Genomic DNA, 21257 nt, shown 5'->3' with positions numbered 1-21257 from the left:
CATGTCCCCTTTGTTGAACTCAAAAACGGAGCATGCTGTCACAGGATTTTTGTTAGAATAGAACACTATTATGGACTTTTGAGCAAAATCTAACCTAGGTGCAAAATAAATAAATAAACTGTATACATTCAAAACATTACAAATATGTAGAAATTCTGTCATGTACAACTCTGTCTGTCCATCTTGACATTGTCGACTGTATCTCACAATTAATCTCATGCAACATTGTCATAAGTTTTGCAGATACGTTGTGGATTTTGGAGTAATTCTTTTGAAATATTAATTAATTGTATTGGCCAAAATGTAGTATTTAGCTGTGTCTAACACTGCAAAGTGGTTTTACTGTGTAATTTGCATTGTAAAAATGTAAGATTCCTTAAAGGATACACTGTAAAAAAAAGGGGGGGGGGCAAATTTTGAACTTTTGCAGTACAATTGACTTAATTCAACTTAAATTATGGTAACTGACTTTAAAGGTGTAATGAACTGCCTTTTTTATTTTTTTATACTGTTGACTGAGGTCAACTGATGATGTTCATGCGGTTTTTACATTCAAAAACATTATAACTAATAAGTAATAGGCTATTTTCTACACTGATTTTGAGGCTCTCTCCAAAACGCTGGGTTTTGATGGGCGTGACGCACTGGATACTTGGAAGTAAACGCCCACATTAATTTAATGAGCTCAAGCTCCCTTCAGTCCCCTGTCATCAGTTCACGAGGGAGAGGAGAGGGAGCAACCAGAATGATTCTCTCGACCACAGGGCTCGTAAAAGTCTTTATCAAACAAACACAATGATTTATTTCTCATCGACTCGCAATTGATTGACTATTATTTTTATATTACACATAGCCTGCAAGATCAGACGATACAAGCGCAAACCGCGTGCACACACGCAAGAATAGCACACATCAAGAACGGAATATTAATAGATATTCCGTTCAAATATTTGAAGTGTAATTCCATTGTTTAGTTTGTCTCACATCCCATTCGATTACATGAAGAGGGCGGGGTGTATTAACTATAATGCATCCAGCCACCTGGGGTGATCGAAACACTTTGGCTTAACTTTTCCGGACTTGTCAACTTGGTCAACATATGTTTTACATACCCCCACGCACCCTGTTCGCGCAGACATCATATATCATCAACACGCTTCGTGTTACGCAGAATTAGACCGAAGTCAGCATAAGCAACATTTACAGTTCCTCCTGAACCAAAACAACAGGTGTATACTCTGTTCACGCCATAACTACTGTAATTAGCGGTTTGTAAATCTAATTTTTGCGTTTCAATGGCAACACTATCAACGCCGAAATTAATCTGTATAGTCAGGTGGTATACAGGTCTGTGCTCTAAGTCTAAGTTGTTTATGTTCATTATTATTGTAATGTTATGTGCTTCGAGACATGTAGTTTAACGCTGTCTCTCATGACTCTTGTTTGCTCCCTGTTGTATGCGTTCATGTGTTTTGGAGGAAGGTGCTCTGAAGGGAGCTACTGCTCGCTAGCCTCTCCAAAAATCACCTCCATACCTTTAAAATTGTGACACCCAAGAAGTAACATAATTTGGGCCCCTTAGAGCACGACAAGTAAATAATGCAATTTTACACAAATAGAGTTCATGCATTCATTAAACTAATTAATTTTGATTATTTTGAAATATTTCTAATCACGCAAATGAGGGGGTTAAAATGTACACTGTAAAAAAGGCAATTTTTAAAAAAAATTTGCAGTACAATCAACTTGGATGTTTAAGTTATTTCAACTTAAATTATGTTAAACTGACTTTTAAAAAATGAGTTACATCTTGTATAACTAATAAAAACAAGTTTAACATTTCTTAACTTATTTTGATGAGTTAAAACAATGTAAAAACATATGTTGTCATAACTTATTGAACATATAATTTTTTACAGCTGTATAATAATGGCAAACCTCAGAAAATGAGTAGCAAAAAGCAACTTATATATAATATAATATTTAGTTTGACCTCTTGAGAATGACATTCAACATTTTCAGAAGGTTAATGACAATTTGTTGAAACATGAAAAAGTGTAATTTCTATATGTACCATATTCGTGGATACATCCTTTTAAGTGGGTGTTACAATATTACGTGTTTACAGTGTACAGTTATAAACTCAGCTACAGGCATTTATGTGTTCAAAAAGAGTATACTGGGTTAATTTTAAGTTAGATAGCAGCTTACCAAGCATATAATAGGGCTTTGCATCTAAAGTTTTTTTTAAAAAGGAATATGGAACACCAAAGGGTACTCAGTACTATCCTGTAATGTCATGGTAAAGGAAAGTCGTGGCATTTTTGAACAGCACTAGGAATGCAACTTTTTAATATGGTCACAGCACAGTCAAGAGGCATGTAATGTTAATAAGGTTTACAGCATGGTCAGGTAGACAGGAGGAATGTGCGCGCTCTGGTGACGCGTGTCTCTTCCACTTTAAGAAGGCGGATTCGCCGCTGCACACACTGTGTGTTTATTGCGAGCTTTGAAGTGGCACATGGAAGCGATACAGTAAAATCCCTGTCTCTAAATATGGCGAAACCTACTGGCACTGGCAACACACGGAACGGCTCGGAAGTTTTTTGAATTCTGCATTTCATTACGATGAAGAGTAGATGAGTTGTCATATTTTCTATATATCAACTAGTTTCACTATATGGTTCTGCTGCCACACACGCGTCTGTAAATGCGGCAGCGTTGGCGACTCCCGTCTGATCCGACTCTCACAGCTGGATATTATCGGCTGTTTAGGAGGAACTCTGGAGAGCAGAAGACAGGTCAGGAGACCAGAGACTGAGATGGAAGAGCTGTCAAGCTCGAACAAACGCCAGTAAGAGGGTAGATTCAGTCATTTAGACGCGATGGCAACGTCAAGTAACTCCAGTCTGTCGGGTTCCTCCGTCTCTTCGGGTGAGTACTAGTTTAATGAATCAAAATGTAACATTGATATTTTGTTTGGGAATCTGAAGGAGCTTTTGACGTGATTATGATAGAAAGGATATGGTTGGCAGTTTCATTTCTGTGGTTTTGGATAAAGCAGACAGGATAGAACATGGTGAAGAGGTGTGTCATACAGTACCTTTCCTTCATCCAAAACGAACTAGACCCACCTTTGACTTTCTTCACCAAGCCTACGAGCATACAGGCGAATACCAATGCACGGTGGCAGAGGGTTGTGTAATGTCACACTCACAGTGCACGAGTTTTACAGGCCACCTCTATCTGATTATATGGCATATGACTCTTTGGTTTGATAACGATAACTGTTTACCATTATGGTGTGATGTAAAATATTAAAAGTGTGCTGCATTATTGTAATTCCAAATAATATCCTGATTTTTAATCCTCCGTGAAACGCCATTGCTCATTGCATGCTCTGAAATTTTATGTAGGATTTAAAAGCATTGTGTCTTCTCATTCTATTAAGTCGTGGCAACCCTGTTACCATACACTCAGTAATGGTTCTTTATTGGTATTGATGGTTCACAAATAACCTTTAATATTCATGAATCTTTCCATTGCAAAAAGGTTCTTTTTAGTGGAAAACCTACACTAATCACATTTTAAAAAGTGGTTCTTTTAAGAACTGATCACTGAAATGTTCTTTAAGGAACCCAAAATGATAAGGCAACGCTGCAAAAACCCCTTCGGAATCTTTATTTTTAAGGCTGTCTTCACCATAACCAGTTTATAAATAACAGGCTATTACTTTTATATATTTTGTGAAGTTTACTATAAAATCTTAAATAATCAGCCCTGTTATTTTACAGTAAAGAACAGATTATCGAAACCTGAATATTTGTGGAAATATCAGCATGTATTGAGGGAGTAGTGTCATGACCTTGTGAATGATTCATCTTTTTTTAATCATAATTTTATCAAAATAACTCACTCATTTCTTGAAATGACAGACTTGTCCAATAACTGAGTTTGCATAAAAACACAGCCCCTTTCTTTCAGTCGACTGCAAGCTCACATTCAGATCTTCCTCCATCCAATCAAAAACTGATGGATAGAACCAAGTCCCAGCACTACATTGCTTTTTCTTTTTCGTTTATCTGCTTCACTTTCAGATTTACTGTACGTCATAATAAAGAATAAAAGGTCTGCAATTGTTACTCTAACTGTTAGCAAAATAATATTTATTAACATTAAAGGGTTGTCACCCAAAAATGTTAATTCTGTCATTAATTACATACCCTCATGTCGTCTTCAGAACACAAATTAAGATATTTTTTGTTGAAATCCAAAAGCTCTCTGTTCCCTCCTATAGACCTCAGTTTAATTACCACTTCCAAGGCCCAAAAAGGTAGGAAAGACATAGTTAAAATAGTCCATGTGACTCCAGTAGTTCATCCTTAATTTTATGAAGTGACGAGAATACTTTTTGTGCGTGAAAAACAAACAAAAATAAAGACTTTATGCAACAATTTCTTCCAGTCTCCTATGCAGTTTACATTGAAAAATACAGTGCATAGTTCTATGTCAGAACGCCGGATCACCATTGGCTGGATGCTGTTCATGTAAGCACCATGACACATGCGTGATGCTGATGCAGGAGTTAGCCAATGGTGAGCCAGTGTTCTGACGTAGAACTAGGAAAGCGCTGCACTGTGGTGACAACACAGACGAGAAGTAATGGTTGAATAAAGTTATTTTTGTTCGTTTTTTCCACACACGTCGCTTCATAAAATGAAGGTTGATCCACTGGAGTCACATGGACTATTTTAACGATCTCTTTACTAGCTCTCTGGGCCTTGAAAGTGTTAATTAAATAGCTGTCTATGGAGGGGTCAGAGAGGATTTAATCAATAATATCTTAGTTTAGTGTTTAGTGTCTTAGTGTCTATTGGAATGTTCAAAATCATACAGCAGTTTCACCTTTTCAAACCGGAATAGACTTATTTTGTGGAATGATCCTTGTGTAATTTGGGTATAACAAATCCCTAATAGTCTATAATGTTGTCATTGTTCCTAAATTTGTCTTTAATGTCAACTGTTGATATCCCAAGTATATATATAACTGCCAGCTATGCCAACAACAACAACAGTGAAATTGTTCTAAGGAGGTTTAGAACCTCTCTGAAAAAGTTCTAAACTTTAAAAACTGGAAAGTTTGGATTTTGTTGGGTTCATTTCAACATGTTGTAACGTGGGAACCAAAAACTGGTTTGGACACATCCAGTACAAATGCACTTCCCGCCCATTGTCTCAAGGGATTGCGCTTACAACAGGCATATATCCTAAATCCCAACATTTCAGAACTTTTTGCATCTAAAATGAGTCATCAAACATTTCCATGGGTGTGTGATGAAAACTAATTACCCTAAAAGCTGTTCCCCTCTCCGTTTTATTCACATGAAAGATTTTCTATTATCCTGATCTTATTATCCCCAAGAAATTATTGATGTTGAAAATTAGCTTTTGAAATTACCTGTCATCTTCCCAGCTGAGTGTCATGGTGGTTGAGCTACATTATCACATGTGGAGAAGTTTGAATGCCAAAAACGTCCACCTACAGTTACCTGTTCATTTTCAAAACTTTTGCCATATTTTCACACAGGTACCAACTACACATATTTTAAATCTACACCCATATACACTACTGTTCAAACGTTTGGGGTTGAAAAGATGCTCTCTGCCTTTATTTGATCAAACATGCATGAATATTTTGAAATTATTCAAATATTTTATTATATTATAAAATGAAATGTATTCCTGTGATGGCAAAGTTGTCACATGATCCTTAAGAAATCATTCTAATATGCTGATTTGCTGCTCAAGAAACATTTATTATTATCACTATCAATGTTGAAAACAGTTCTGCTGCTTAATATTTGCATTCATTGTCACTTTTGATCAATTTAATGCGTCTTTGCGGAATAAAATGATTCATTTCTTAAAAAGCAAAAAATCACAGACCCCAAACTTGATGTATATATGGCTTATTCACAGTTTGTGAGGTTAGATGAGAAACGCACATTCATTGGAATTTACCACCCATAAATCCCTGTAAGACACAAAACAGTAAATATATAGCATGAGGTTGTCTGGAGGTGTGAGAAGCACAAAAGGGTGTGCAGGTGTTTAAATAAACGGATCACAAGTGCGAGGAGAAGAGATAAGGTTGGAAGCGCACACAGAATCACTCCCACATGGAACTGCATGTTAACACCCTGTTCTCTCTTGGCATTGCATTTGTAAGAATAGGAGGAGGGATGTGCGTGATCTGAGGGACAGTACACGTCTCAAGGGAGTACAAGTTCGAATAACAAGCTTTGTTGAATGGGCGTGTGAAGAATAACCGTTTTCAAGTACGCACTCATTTTATTGAAGCTCAATAGTGACCTTGGGAGAGAGGAAGAGAGGGTTTGTCTATAATTCAATTCATGCTTGCTGTAACTCTTCATCCAGAGGCACAGAACCGCGATTCCTCCCCCACGCCAAGCCATGGGCTCTTGAGATCCAGTAAAGGGATCAAGCCAAGCCATGACTCTCCGTGGTCGCCATCCATTCCCAAATAGATTATCTCACATGCATGTTGCTGAAGAAGCAGAACTGCACTGTGGCCGCGAGGCCTGCATAAGGCGGAGAGTCTTTTCTGACTGCGGTACGGAGAGCTGTCATTAGCTCCATGCCCCCGATGTAATCATTGGATGCCGTATACCGCACCTCTACCAGGCTCGCCATGTCTGTCATAGGAGTATCATTATGTTGGAAAAACCCTTTTTTGGCTGGAAACTTGTTTCATTTAGTTTGCGTGTGTGCAACGCGCAACCGTTATGCTTTATATTAGCCAAGGACAGGGCCGTAAACAAATGCAGTTCAGAGCGAGATGGATGCCGCTCTGCTTAGCTTTTCTGACATCAAAGGCCAGCTCGAGCTTTGATGTTTCCCTATAGGAAAACTGGGACAGCAGCTCAGAACTGCAGGCTTGTGAACGAGGTTGAAATTATGGGTGATTTCACGGGTTTGTGCTGATTTGCTTGCTTCTAATCTGAAGGGGAGAAGTCGCTGGTTTAATCCCAGTAAGGAGGGACTTGCCTGTCCACTGTACCCTTGAGCAAGTCATTTAACCCCAGGTCACTCCAGATGGACTGTCCTGGTAATAAGTGCACCTCACTAAGTTGCTTTGGATAAGACTTTGAATAAAATCACCTGCTAAATGACTACTTAAATAATTATGAATCTGCATGCGGTTCATTCTTTTGGTCACACTTCAGTTTAGGGTCCAATTCTCACTATTAACCACGACTTTTGCCTCAGTAAACTCCTAATTACTGCTTATTAATAGTAAGGTAGATGTTGGGTATAGGATTAAGGGATGTAGAATAAGGTCATGCAGAATAAGGCATTATATATGCTTTATAAGTACTAATAAATAGCAAATATCTTAGTAAAATGCATGCTAATAAGCAACTAGTTAATTGTGAGATTTGGACCCTAAATTAAAGTGTTACCCTTCTTTTAAAGTCAGCATTAAAGCTGCTGTATGTAAGTTTTTGACTGTACTAAAGAAAAAAAATTACCACAATATTTTTAGGAAACATGCTGAGTTCACATACTTGTTTCTCTGAAAACCAGAGCTACAGCCAGTTATTCTACTTTGAAAGGTTGCCAGTTGGTGGAAAACACAGCACATGGAAGGCAGCGAACACACTGGGTCAGAGATCGCAGATTCTTCCTGACTTAAAAAGCCTCGCATCTATCTAAAAATCTCTATAAATGGAAGCATATTAAAATGCGGATAAATGAATCAACAAGTCTCCTCACCTTCCATTGTCAGTTGGGCTCATCCCTGTTGCGTGTCTTCAAACTGCCAACCTGTGAGAAGATATAGTCCTGTGAGTCTGAGGAGAAGGGGGCAGGGCAAACTATATTTTGAATTTGTACTGCAGTACCCATTTCAACCACTAGCCGACATTCTTACACACAGGACCGTTTAACAGCATTTACAACCAATTTTACCAGTTGAACCAGTTGAAACGAACCAAAACGCACGCACGTGACAACATCCACATCACTCATTGGCCATGGCGTATTTCCTAAACTGCTTTTCGATTGGTCAGAATTTACGTGTGGGAAAATTCCAACAGAAGAGTCAAAGCCAGCAAACTATAACAACACTATGGAGAGACGACTGCGCAGGCCAGTTTTGTCCCTGGCCATAATCTACTACACTGTGTGTATTTACCACAGTATGCAAATACATTTCTATAATGACACGCGGATGCGACGTGAAAACAACGTTCTAATGCACTGCAGACGGCGACCGCGCATCGTTCGTCACTTCAAGCGGAGGTGTGCATTAATTATTAACTCTTGACATGCTCATCTTCCGAAAATATTGCCAACGATCTATCTGGTAATAATATCATGCACACAATGTCAGCGCAGCCGACTACGGCAGCTGGTTCAGTCCAAAAATGATCAGTACTTTTGCAGTTGGTTCTGTTCGAGGTCGGATCACATTCTCACCACAAACGAACTGCTCCAGAGTTCGTTTGAAAGCGTACCGAGACCACCTCTTCAAGGAGGTCTCGGTACGCTTGTTTGGTCCGCTTTTGGTGCGCACCCGAGTGTGATTGCTGCTTTCAGACCTGACCAAACGAACCGCACCAAAGAGGGAAACGAACTCTAGTACGATTCAACCGAACTAAATGAGGCAGGTGTGAAAGCACCCTAACTTGATCTCTGTTTGGTACCATAGTGAATGAACTGGGCTTAGTGGGCTAAGCTAAATGCTATCAGATCGTCACCGCGCGTCAGAGAGATTAAGTGCATGCACTGAGACGAGAGAGGTATGTATCAACTCGTCTTAGTTAAGAGAATAGTTTAATATGAAAAAGCAGTGGAGTATCCCTTTAATAATTTCTGTAATTACATCTATAATTACACCATTGACCCTTCCTTTACCTTTTTACCCACCCTTAAACCTACCCATATAACCAAACCTGTCCCTTAACTTGCCCATATCCCACCTCTATAGCAAAGTGATTTGCAATACAATATGAACACAAAAAGTAAAATGTACTTGTTTTAGATGTAGGTACATAGTAGTTAAAGACACTTAATATAAACTGGGATCAAAATTGTATTACTAACATTAATAATATTACTTACAAATTGTAATTATTAGTAATATTATATGAAGTACTATTACAAAATGTTCTAATTATTATCAGTGCTAAAACAGTTATATATTTTATTTCTGTCAGGATTCTTTGGTCAATAGAAAGTCAAAAGAAAGAACAGCATTGTTCCTATGATTGATTAAATGCGTTATTGCTGATTATATATCTGTATGTTGGTTGCACCGTAGCCCTAGGCTGGGTAAACCCAGCCTGATCTGCCGGCGATTTGATTTCGCCCTGCAACTCAGTCTGGAAACTTGTACATTAATTTCTACTACTTCTGTTACACTTTTGCGGGAACCAATCACAGACTGGCTTATCCACCTGGCGCGCTATTGGCGGGTTTAACACGATGACGGAGAGAAAAGGATGGTCGATGCCTGTTGATCACGCCTCTTGTGGTCTGATTGGTTGAAAGGACTATCCAATTGCGGTTTGAATTATGAATTTGATAATTATGAATATGAGTTTGAATTTGAATTATGCTGTTGATCACGCATCTTGTGCAGTACAGAGCAGACTCCCCAGACAATGTTCAATCTTGAATTGAGCTTGGTCTGGTCTGATTAGCCAGACAACCATAGCACACTTTTAAATATGAAACTGAAACAGCCAGTAGGTGGTGACAACACTTAATGAGTGATTCACAGAATAATTTATTCAACTATTTGTTCAAAGTAGCTGATTCATTTAGTAACAAACTAAAGTCACAGCAGTGTGTTGTTCGGAAACGGTAACAGCAGTGTGTTGTTCGGAAACGGCAGAGGAGGACAGTAGTGGAGTATTTTTACTCTGCTTAAAGCTGCAGTAGGGAGTTTTTAGAAAACGTTGACTTAGCCTGAAAATTTGAACAAGCACAGCTCACAGGAACGTGCAGGCTAGTAAACAAACAGTTATGGCACATTTACTGGTAGGGATAAAACATCAACAATATGATTTACATTGACTATGGCCTGCCCATACTTTGACTACAAACTTGGTCCTCAAAACATTACGTATTTCATATGACGCTGCACTATTTCTATGAGTAATATATAGCTAGTAAGATAATATAACGGTAACTAACGTTACAGTATGCAAGTAATTATTCTATCGATATGTAATGCTTAATAAGGTTTGCTAGTACATTATTTCAGCAACATGAAAAGCCAGTGAATAAGTAGGTTTCAATAGTTGCTTTGCACATCGCGTGACTTTATATCTATATGTTTTGAGATTACAGTTTTGACACTATGTCAATGGGCTCGGACGAGGAATTCACACCCACCTTTTTTATCATCGTCATCTGTCTTTTTCCGTTTACTCGTCTTTATTTTATGAGCAGTTGATACTCGAGGAATTGGCAGTTTGGATTTTTTGTCCGCCATAAGCAAAAATGCGGCACACCGGTAATCTTGAATTTGAATGCCTGTACTGTAGGCGCTGTGCATGAGAGGGGGGTGTGATCAGCACACACAAGCTTGATTGACACTCATCCTAGCTCTGATTGGTTGTTTCTTACCGGGAGAGGTGTATTTCTGCAAATGGCAATAGGACACTGGGAGGAGCTTGATTTTTTTTCACAGATTATCTGTCTCATTTTCTACTGTCAGGACATAATGACATGTCATGACATGACAAAAAAGCTGCAGCTTTAACAAATATTAAAAAAAATAATACATTTTTACAAAAGTCACATACTGCAGCTTTAAGTACATTTTTAAGTGTCTATACTTTATCAGAGTGTTTTTCTTTGGAACTTTTACTTCACAACATTCCAATGCATAATGTCATACTTTTTACTGCACTATGTTCCATATTGAATATCATTTAATACTTTATTACAAAAAAAAGTTTGTACTGTATACTTTTACTTAAGTAAAAGTAATAGTTTTACTTGAGTACAAGTAAGAAAGTACAACCTATTTAATGTAATTAAATATTAAAGGTAAAAGAACATTTTTATTCATGAAATGTATTGTAGTAAAATTATCACATTGTATATAATGCTTTGCATTGTGGTGTAGTAGAATTTTTCTAAAAATAAAATAAATAAAAAACCCTGATAAAGTATATACTTGAAAAATGTACTTGAGTAGAAAGTAAAAATACTTCACTATTCTCCACCTCTGGGAAACGCACTGCCTTACAATGGCTGGTTAGCCCAAACAAGATTTAAAAAAAGACATGTTATTTTCAGCATCTGAAGTGGTTTAGCAGTAGCGTAAGGCTTGTGGAACAAGGTTTTGACACAATTGACCCAGGTTCGAATCCGTCTTTAGCAGAGCTCACTCTTTTCCTTTTTCCCATCACATATCTGCTACTTTTACATGGTTTAAATATCATCTATCGCTAAGAAAAGGTTGTTTTCACTAGTTGCTATTTACACTTGGTGTAAATAGTATCTACAGGTCCTTCTCAAAAAATTAGCATTCGTGATAAAAGTTCATTATTTTCCATAATGTAATGATAAAAATTAAACTTTCATATATTTTAGATTCATTGCACACCAACCACTGAAATATTTACGGTCTTTTATTGTTTTAATATTGATGATTTTGGCATACAGCTCATGAAAACCCAAAATTCCTATCTAAAAAAAATTAGCATATTTCATCCGACCAATAAAAGAAAAGTGTTTTTAATACAAAAAAAGTCAACCTTTTAAATAATTATGTTCAGTTATGCACTCAATACTTGGTCAGGAATCCTTTTGCAGAAATGACCGCTTCAAAGCGGCGTGGCGATCACCTGTGGCACTGCTGAGGTGTTATGGAGGCCCAGGATGCTTCGATAGCGGCTTAAAGCTCATCCAGAGTGTTGGGTCTTGCGTCTCTCAACTTTCTCTTCACAATATCCCACAGATTCTCTATGGGGTTCAGCTCAGGAGAGTTGGCAGGCCAATTGAGCACAGTAATACCATGGTCAGTAAACCATTTACCAGTGGTTTTGGCACTGTGAGCAGGTGCCAGGTCGTGCTGAAAAACAAAATCTTCATCTTCATAAAGCTTTTCAGCAGATGGAAGCATGAAGTGCTCCAAAATCTCCTGATAGCTAGCTTCTATAGATAGGTCTTCTGGACAGCAGTCAGGTCGGCAGTCTTACCCATGATTGCGGTTTTGAGTAATGAACCAGGCTGGGAGTTTTTAAAAGCCTCAGGAATCTTTTACAGGTGTTTAGAGTTAATTAGTTGATTCAGATGATTAGGTTAATAGCTCGTTTAGAGAACCTTTCATGATATGCTAATTTTTTGAGATAGGAATTTGGGGTTTTCATGAGCTGTATGCCAAAATCATCAGTATTAAAACAATAAAAGACCTGAAATATTTCAGTTGGTGTGCAATTAATCTAAAATATATGAAAGTTGAATTTTTATCATTACATTATGGAAAATAATGAAATTTTATCACATATGCTAATTTTTTAGAAGGACCTATATTTTGCACACTTAGTGTAAATAGCCACTGCCTTAAAGAAATGGTCTTCTCGAGACTAAGACTGTTTTTTGAGTACTTAAACACTAGTATAAACTATATCTTTAATTTATTAAATTAGTAGATTTGAACAAAATATATTTGTATGTCATTGATCTAAAAATGTTCCCTTTGATTTCATATTGAGTGCGCATCTGTACTGGCTGATACTTATCATTAGAATGACTATATGATAATTTTTGTGGTTCTGTTCTGTGTTCTTCTGGAAGTTGAAGGCGAGTTTTACAACAGAAACAGATCACATGATTATAACAAGCTCTGGTAAGCAAACAGCAAGACGGGAAATTCACAACTGGGCTTGTCTGTCCTTTTACTCTGCCTCTTTGCGTTGCAGGAGGCATCAGCTTGATTGAGGTAAAGATCTGTTCCTCGTCCTGGAGTTAGTTAACATCAAAGTCAACAGAGAATAGAAGAGCTCTTACAAATCAGTTCATGCAAACAAAATCACTCTTAATTTGAAACTGAAGTCTGAACCTCGGTTTTTCGAGATCTTTTCTGAGCTGCTGCACGTAGTTAAAAAAAGCATGAATGAAAGGACGAAAGATTGAATGGAAGCTCAGCTGGTGATGACAGAGCTGGTAAATGAGGCGTGCACATCACTTACTGGCCCCAAAATAGAACTTTCTCTCCTTTGCTCTTTGGAAAGCTGCTTATTATTATAATCTTGTTTTTAAAGGCTTTCGTTTCTTACTGAAGCCACTGTAATACGGTCTGTCCATTAGTGGTCGTCTTAATAGTTTTCTTGGTTTCTTGTGTTATTCCCGCTGCAGTTTTACAGTCAGTAAGTCTGAGTGAAAAAAGAGGCTTATTTAAGCCTGCCGTTTTATTGGTGAATGGACTGTTGCTGAGAACCAAAGGGGAGAAGAGAGTTTTTAGTGTTCACCTCTTCTGTGTCTCTGCATTTATTATTAATAACCTCTGTGGATATCCCCATGGTCACCCATCACTCTCTGGAATCATATTACCAAACAATGGATCTCCCTGCTATTGATGTGTGTACTTGTGTACTGTACATGTGTGTGTGCATACCCGTGTAATCTCAGATGGCAGGCCCACGGACCCTCAGCAGTCTATTCACTGACCTTCTGATCCATTGCAAACAAAACTGGCCTTGCACAACTGTCTGGTGTTTGTGTATACAGCCGGGATTTTTTTATTAATACTTTTATTTAAGTATTTTATATATAGGTATTTAGGTTCATACATAAGCACCAACATGTGTAAGTTTAGTGGTATCAAATATTTAAACACTTAGTAGCAAGTTAAACAGGTATCCACAAGATTAAAAAATATACAAATTCAATATTTTTGTTTTGTTTTTAAAATTATCAGTACTTTTGGATGGACTGAAATGCATACCATGTTAGCTTACAGTATTTCTCAATTGCTAAAACACTAAAAGCCATCGGCTGAACAAATTTCTCAGTTGCCTGAACTCGTTTAGCTAATTGTGAAGTCTGTTTTTCAATACCTTAAACCATTTCACATTATAAAACACAATTTGCAGATCTCACTTAGACTTTTCAGCAAAACTCTAAACACATTCTCAATGTCAAGACACATTGTGCTCTCTAATGCACGTCATTCATACGGGTTAACACAAGTGGCAACAATCAAATACAAATGGAGAACACAATGTTATTGATTGAACACAACCACTCAAAACTGATTTAACCTGTTTCAAATGATGAGAAACAACCAATATAAGTACAGTGCATTGTAGGCTGTATACTGTACAATTAACAAATATTGCCCTGAACATGTTGCTTTCCATTTGTCTACAGTACTGGCTGCTCAATAGATTTTGACTGGTTGCAGGCTCATATCAACAAAGAACAAGTATTACAGTATCACAGAAACAAAGGACAAGTTTGTGAGATGTAGAGTTCAGTACTGTAAAAATCAGCCTAATCTAATGAAAATGCATATCTATAGCACAAATTGTATTTATCATGTGATTTATGTGCATCTGTTACACAGTTTTCGTTTGCATATGATACGTACTTTATAATGTGTTATTTGCAAGTACTCCAAACAACTAAACCTACCCAATGGGGTGACAATGCAAATCATATGCACATAAAAACTAATTTTGCCGTATAAATCGCACAATAAATACAAATTTATAGATATGCATTTCATGAGAATGAGTTGGTAAAAATAGGGCTACATGCAAGAGGCAGAACAAAAAATTGCAAAGCAGAGTAGTAATAATTTCTGACCAATTTTGAGCTACTATGATGGAACATGTTTTCATTCATCACAAGGCAATGACAGAAAAATATGAAATTTGTTTTGAGATTAAAAATGTCCTCCCTGAGAACTATGTTTTGAACAATGTGTTTTCTATTTTTTGTGTATTGTTTACTGATTACTTGATAGTGTTTATCATTTTGATCACTTTGTTTATGATTTGAGAGCAGTGTTTGATTTTGAACACAGGTAAAACTGTTTTGAGGCAAAAGTTTCATTTTGCAAGAGGAGTCAGAGGTTTTGTGAATTTGGGTTTGAGTTCACCCAAAAATGAAAATTATTTCATGAATTACTCACCCTCATGTCGTTGTACACCTTTAAGACCTTCATTCATCTTCAGAACACAAATGAAGATATTTTTGTTGAAAGCTGATGGTTGTGAAAGGCTTCAGAAAGGCCTCCATTGGCATTCAGTATATTTCCACTCACAAGACCCATAAAAGGCACTAAAAGACGGCGTTACAAAGTCCATCTCACTACAGTGGCTGTACAATAATTTTACAATGCGACGAAAATAGTTCTTGTGCGCACAAAAATCTAAATAACGACTTTATCCACCAAGTTATTGGCGTGAACTTGACGCATGTGCGAGAATATGACGGAGCTCCACCGTTCGAATACATGACCTGGAAGAGCAGGAGCGCCGCTATTGCGTGAGTTCACGTCAGAGACCTACACGGAAGACAATAACTTGGCGGATAAAGTCATTATTTAGATTTTTTTTGAGCACAAAAACTATTTTTGTTGCATTGTAAAATTATTGTACAGCCACTGTAGTGAGATGGACTTTGTAACGAAGTCTTTAGTGGCTTTATGGGTCTTGTGAGTGGGTCAGTGGAAATATACTGAATGCCAATGGAGGCCTTTCTAAAGCCTTTCTCAGCCATCAGCTTTCAACAAAAATATCTTCATTTGTGTTCTGAATATGAACAAAGGTGTAACGACATGAGGGTGAGTAATTAATTAAATAATTTTCATTTTTGGGTGAACTAACCCTTTAATGGTTCCAGAAAATGGAGCAAGGTTTCAGAAAAAGTGTTTTAGCAATTGAGAAAAACTGTAATTTATACATTATTATATTATATTATATTATATTATATTATATTATATTATATTATATTATATTATATTATATTATATTATATTATATTATATTAAAAATACAAACTGCATTGTAGACTGGACATTGTATACTTTGAGTTGAATGTCTGGCTACGTGAGACTGTGTGTGTGTTTCCTTTGCCAATCAGAAATGAGGGGCTTCCAACAGTACATGCGCATGTATGTACACACACACACACACACACACACACACACACACACACACACACACACACACACACACACACACACACACACACACACACACACACACACACACACACACACACACACACACACACACACACACACACACACAATTAAACAAAGGCATACAGCCATACAGGAAAATACCCAAACCCACCCTCACTTGCATTCAGTATTACAGGATAAACACACTTCATCTTGCCTTCCCTCACAGTTACTCTGTCTGATGCCTTGTCTCGCACATAGTCACTAAATTTTCCACATTTCTTGCCAGTTCTGTTCCTGAAGATCCCCACACTCTTTAGGCTCATTGTGTGAAGTGGAAGTGATGTGTGGCTTTGCTTTCTGTGCCTCAGAGAGACATAGAGTCTGTATAATGTTCCCCGGCTCTTACAGAGCAGCATACTGTACAGATGGCCTCCCCGCAGGAGCTGGAACATGTCCCCAAAAACACTGGATAAGCACTAAATGTGTGTCTATTGCATATTCACATATGTGTGTTGACTAAAACAGACTGCTGTGTGCGTGGATATGGTTTTGCTGACATTTTTGGACCAAATGTCTCTACAGGCAATGTTTTCTTCAGAATCCTTTGGAGATTTGCACATCCAAACATCACTTAATATAACACACGAATAACGATAAAAAACAAAAGAAATTTGCATCTTACATAATATATCACTACCTGCATCTCATGGCAATAGGCTGTCTTCCAAAGTTTTCCCCATGATATTTGCATGAAGTTCATAGGAATTCATTGAAATAGCTCTGCTCCACCAGTGGACAATGAGCCTGATGTTAAATCCACATGGGGGAAATGTTTTACCCTCACATGAAATTCCAGACTGTTTAGATTTCTATTGAAAATGAATTTGCTATTACTGTAATGCTGCTTTGAAGCAATAGGTGTTGTTAAAAGCACTATATAAATGAAGGGGACTTGACTTGAAATGACTGGATTTTGCATGGGAAAATTTACAGAACAACTTTAAATGTGACTGCACCTTCAGTGTTTTATGAGTACTTTTAACATTGTCATTTGGACAAGCAGTCTGTGTTGATACAAAACCTGCTTAATTTCGATAACTGAAAATTATGTAATTCAGTTAAATATCGACAAGATGCTGATCCAGTAGCCTTCTCTACCAACGTGGATAATAGCCACCATTTTTATTGCCTCGGTTATATAGACCCGATATAGTACCGCTATAATATAACCTTGAATTTGGTTATGTTGTTTTTGCTAAAATAACTTGCGAAATGTATGATATTCCATCATGTAAGCAAAGTTAACAGTGATTACAAGGGGTATGGTTTCATTTCTTTGACATGTTCATGTTCTCGATGACAAGTCTATTCTTAGGCTTTGGCAAGACATCTATTGCATTTTCACTCACAGCTCAAATTTTGCCTTGTTTTAGCCTAGATGTCAGGGCAGTGTTTGGATGGCTATTAGACGTCTTTTAAATGCAAAATTGCTTGCTGGGCTGATAGATTTAGGTAAAAGAAGAATTCAGACTGATTAGTTTACACCATAAACTATAACTATAAAGATGACTATAACAACGTGTTGAAGTGACATGACGTGAAGGCGAAGAATGGTAACCCATACTCTGAATTTGTCCTCTGCATTTAATCCATCTAAGTTACTGCACATACATTAAGAGCAGTTAGTAGTGAACACACGCGCGGTGCAGTAGGCAGCCATTTCGGTGCGGCACCCAGGGCACAATTGTAGGTTAAGTGCCTTGCTCAAGGGCACCTCATTCACTTCCTCTTTGTATTGAGGATCGAACCCGCAACCATCGGGTTACCAGTCTAACTCTCTAACTATTAGGCAACGTTATGTAGTCTGCTGCTTTAAGTGCGCAAGCTTTTCAAAGTCAGGAGGATTTTGATTGGCTGGCAGTTTTTATTGTTCATCAGCTGAATAAAAAAAACGCCCACTGGTGTTCAGTCGATGAGCAGCATGTGGATATAAAGTAGCTGTTTATGATAAGATTGTGATTGTGAAGATTGCGATGCCACACAGACGTTGTGCTGTTCCTGGCTGTGGAAAAACTCTAATGTCGTTCCACACCCGTAAGAACTGTGTTCATCTTCGGAGCATAGTTTAAGATATTTTATTCAGTCTGAGAGCGTATGCAAGTGTATGCACACTATACTGTCCATGTCCAGAAAGGGAATAAAACTATCACCAAAGTAGTCCATATATGTGACATCAGTTGGTTAATTAGAATCTCTTGAAGCCCCCAAAAATAGCAAAAACTACAACTTTATTCAGCATTGTCTTCTCTTCCCTGTTTGTGTTCAATCCTCAAATAAAGATTTAAACGGTTATGAATCAGCGGATTGATTCATGATTCGGATCGCGTGTCAAACTGTCAAACTGGTGAAATCACGTGACATTGGCGATCCGAATCATGTGTGCATACATTTGCATATGCTCTCGGACTAAATATAAAATATCTTAAACTGTGTAACGAAGATGAACGGAGGTCGGGTTAGGGTCATTAATGACATAAATTTCATTTTTGGGTGAACTAACCCTTTAAGAGTAGTATTCTAGTATGCTTATTTGAATTCAGCCTGTTTTTGATTCACAAAAAAAACATTTGGTCATAAGTGTCGTGTTGAATAATAGTGGTGGCATTGCTTGTTTTTTGTATGCTGTCAGCGAGTACAGCTCAATAGAAAGATTTTTCTTGCCAGTATATCTTTTCATTGCTTCAAATTCAATAAAAACAGAAGGCAAACAAACATTCAGAAATTTTTTTTTGCTGTGGCCCTGAAGATGCTGCCACTGTTGATAGGAAACACTGCCCATAATGGATAGTAAACCTGAACGCACATATTGTGGGAATCAGCGGTAAGCATTAAAAATCATTAGTTCAGTATAAAAACAATAGGAGTCAAAATCCCCACAATGATAAAAATGTATGTGTGTGTCTATATGTGTGGGTGTTGGGATTAGATAGTATATTTTTTGTCAGATTTTACTAGTCTTCCTCCACACACAGATATTTTAGACGGGCCTTTTGTTTGACTGCTAGTCTCTGTCTGCATTTCTATGTTCTGCCCTAAGGATGCCTGCTCCCTCTCATCTGCTGAGCTTTAATTTGTGTGAGAGATAAGAGTCTTCCCAAGAAAGTGTGAGCTGTGAGGGTGTGTGTGAGCTGCAGATAGTCGCCCAACTCTCCATCTCAAAGCAGCTTTTTTTTAATACTCTCAGATTCCTTTAAGCCATTGTATCTTTCCTGCAACAGCCTGGAAGTCACCAGCCAATGACTTTTAACATTACCCAGCCTGTAAAAATACTACCTCGAATGGATGCCTGTGCTTTAGAGCTACAGGAGAATTTGAATATAATAAGAGCTTTTACAGCATATCTCCAACAATTTGTCCTTGGAACATTGTAATCAGATTCATCTAGTCCCTTTTTCAGCAATGGCAAACACTTCTCACAGATTGCCTCTAGTATTCAGGGAAGGAATTTTGCTTAATTAAAAGCCTTTTCTCCTGAGGACTGCGGCTAATCTGGTGTCTAATCAAGAAAGATGCAGTATAGTTTGATTTTGTACTGAATCTTTCAGTCACATCTTTTCATAGCCTTCACAAAGCTCAACCTTCACCATTCCAATTGCACTGGCTTCAATATTCTTCCTATTCCAGCTTTTACGTTCACAGTTAATTGACATACTGCAAGTAGTCAGGGGTGTTTTTGTGAATAGGCAGTCTGCCCCTCCTGACCCAGAGGTTTCCTCCGTCAGTTTTCTTCAGCCATTCTGTTAGATCCAGCGATAGTGGAAAGAAAGCACCTGGCAGATCACCAAAAGAAATCACACATTTTCCAAATGAGCCTCTGAAGAATAATTCATTTTTTGTATTGTTTGCAGCACGCCAGCACCCCTGAGCTCCTACAGACAATACAGTTTCATACTAATCCAAACAAAAGCTCACATAAACACAGATTGAAAGCGAATCAATCTTGCTTAAATACTGTAAAATGGATACTGGTCTGCTTAATTAAAGAAACAGTTCACACAAAAATGTAAATACTCATACCATGTCGTTGCAAACCTGTATCATTTTCTTACTTCTGTGAAGCACAAAGTTATTGTGAAAATTTTTTTTTGTTCATACAATGAAAGTCAAAAGGGTTCAATAAATGTTGTTTTTGAACCCATTGACTTTCCTTTTATGGACAAAAATAGCTTAAACATTGCTGCGCGATTAATCGGAATCAAATGGAAATTGCGCTATGCTTAGTCCGATTATCAAATCGCAAAGGCTACAATTTATATAAATAAATATACGGTCTGCATGTATCAGAGTGAAGTGCGGCACTTTGTTCATTTACTCATGATCCAGTGTTTTCAGTGTCTTGGGGTGTGTTCACACTTGTAGTTCAGTTCTTTTGGTTTCCTTCATTTGCAAAAGAAAACTATACATTTATTCCTGGTTTGTTTAGAGTTCACATTGTCATTTTTAACACCGGATCTAAAGATACAACAACAACAACAACAAAAGGCTCTTTTGCGACTGAACTTACATAACATCCAAAAGAATGTTGTGTGCTGGGATTAATTTGTTAATTAATGTGCATACATATGGTAGTATTTTACCAGCTGAGAGTCAAAACAGCATTAGCCATTTTTCTGTTGCACACACAAATGAAGATCTACTGCATTGAGTTCCGAACTGTAATGGGCAACGTTGCTCTTATGATCATATAAAACAGTTCTCTATCATGACAACTCGCTGAAGCGTTAAGGATGGTTATTGATATAAAAATGTTCATGTATTTGGTGTTGGCAGAATAGATCTGCTATGCTGCTGCTGTTGATTATTTCTGATGCATATAAGTGCAGAGACTTGCTACTGCAGTAAATATGCAGACAACCTGCTGAGAGCATGTAAAGACCGTGATATACTCACTTTAAAGTTATTTTTCATTCTTCGCCTAGGGGTAAAAAAAAAGTTTGAACTAAAGTGAGCACTTTTAGCGAACATCCCAATGCAGCCCACACTGCGTTTAGATGAATATGTAAAAATGTGCGACAAA

At 37.5% G+C, this 21257-nt stretch overlaps 1 protein-coding gene across 1 annotated transcript in view; it reads left to right on the top strand.

Annotated features, from left to right (window-relative positions):
• The first annotated feature begins 2427 nt into the window (after nt 1–2427).
• chn2 (chimerin 2) overlaps nt 2428–21257 on the top strand; it is an 82075-nt gene continuing 63245 nt past the window's right edge. Inside the window, exon 1 of the mRNA XM_067449076.1 lies at nt 2428–2934. Within this exon, the coding sequence (XP_067305177.1) occupies nt 2886–2934 (49 nt within the window). The 5' untranslated portion in view covers nt 2428–2885. The remainder of the gene's footprint in view (nt 2935–21257) is intronic.

Source organism: Pseudorasbora parva, chromosome 7 (genome assembly GCF_024679245.1).
Source record: "Pseudorasbora parva isolate DD20220531a chromosome 7, ASM2467924v1, whole genome shotgun sequence".
Taxonomy (NCBI): Eukaryota; Metazoa; Chordata; class Actinopteri; order Cypriniformes; family Gobionidae; genus Pseudorasbora; species Pseudorasbora parva.
Note: the sequence above shows the minus strand (reverse complement) of the source record. Positions and strands in the feature narration are given on the sequence as shown.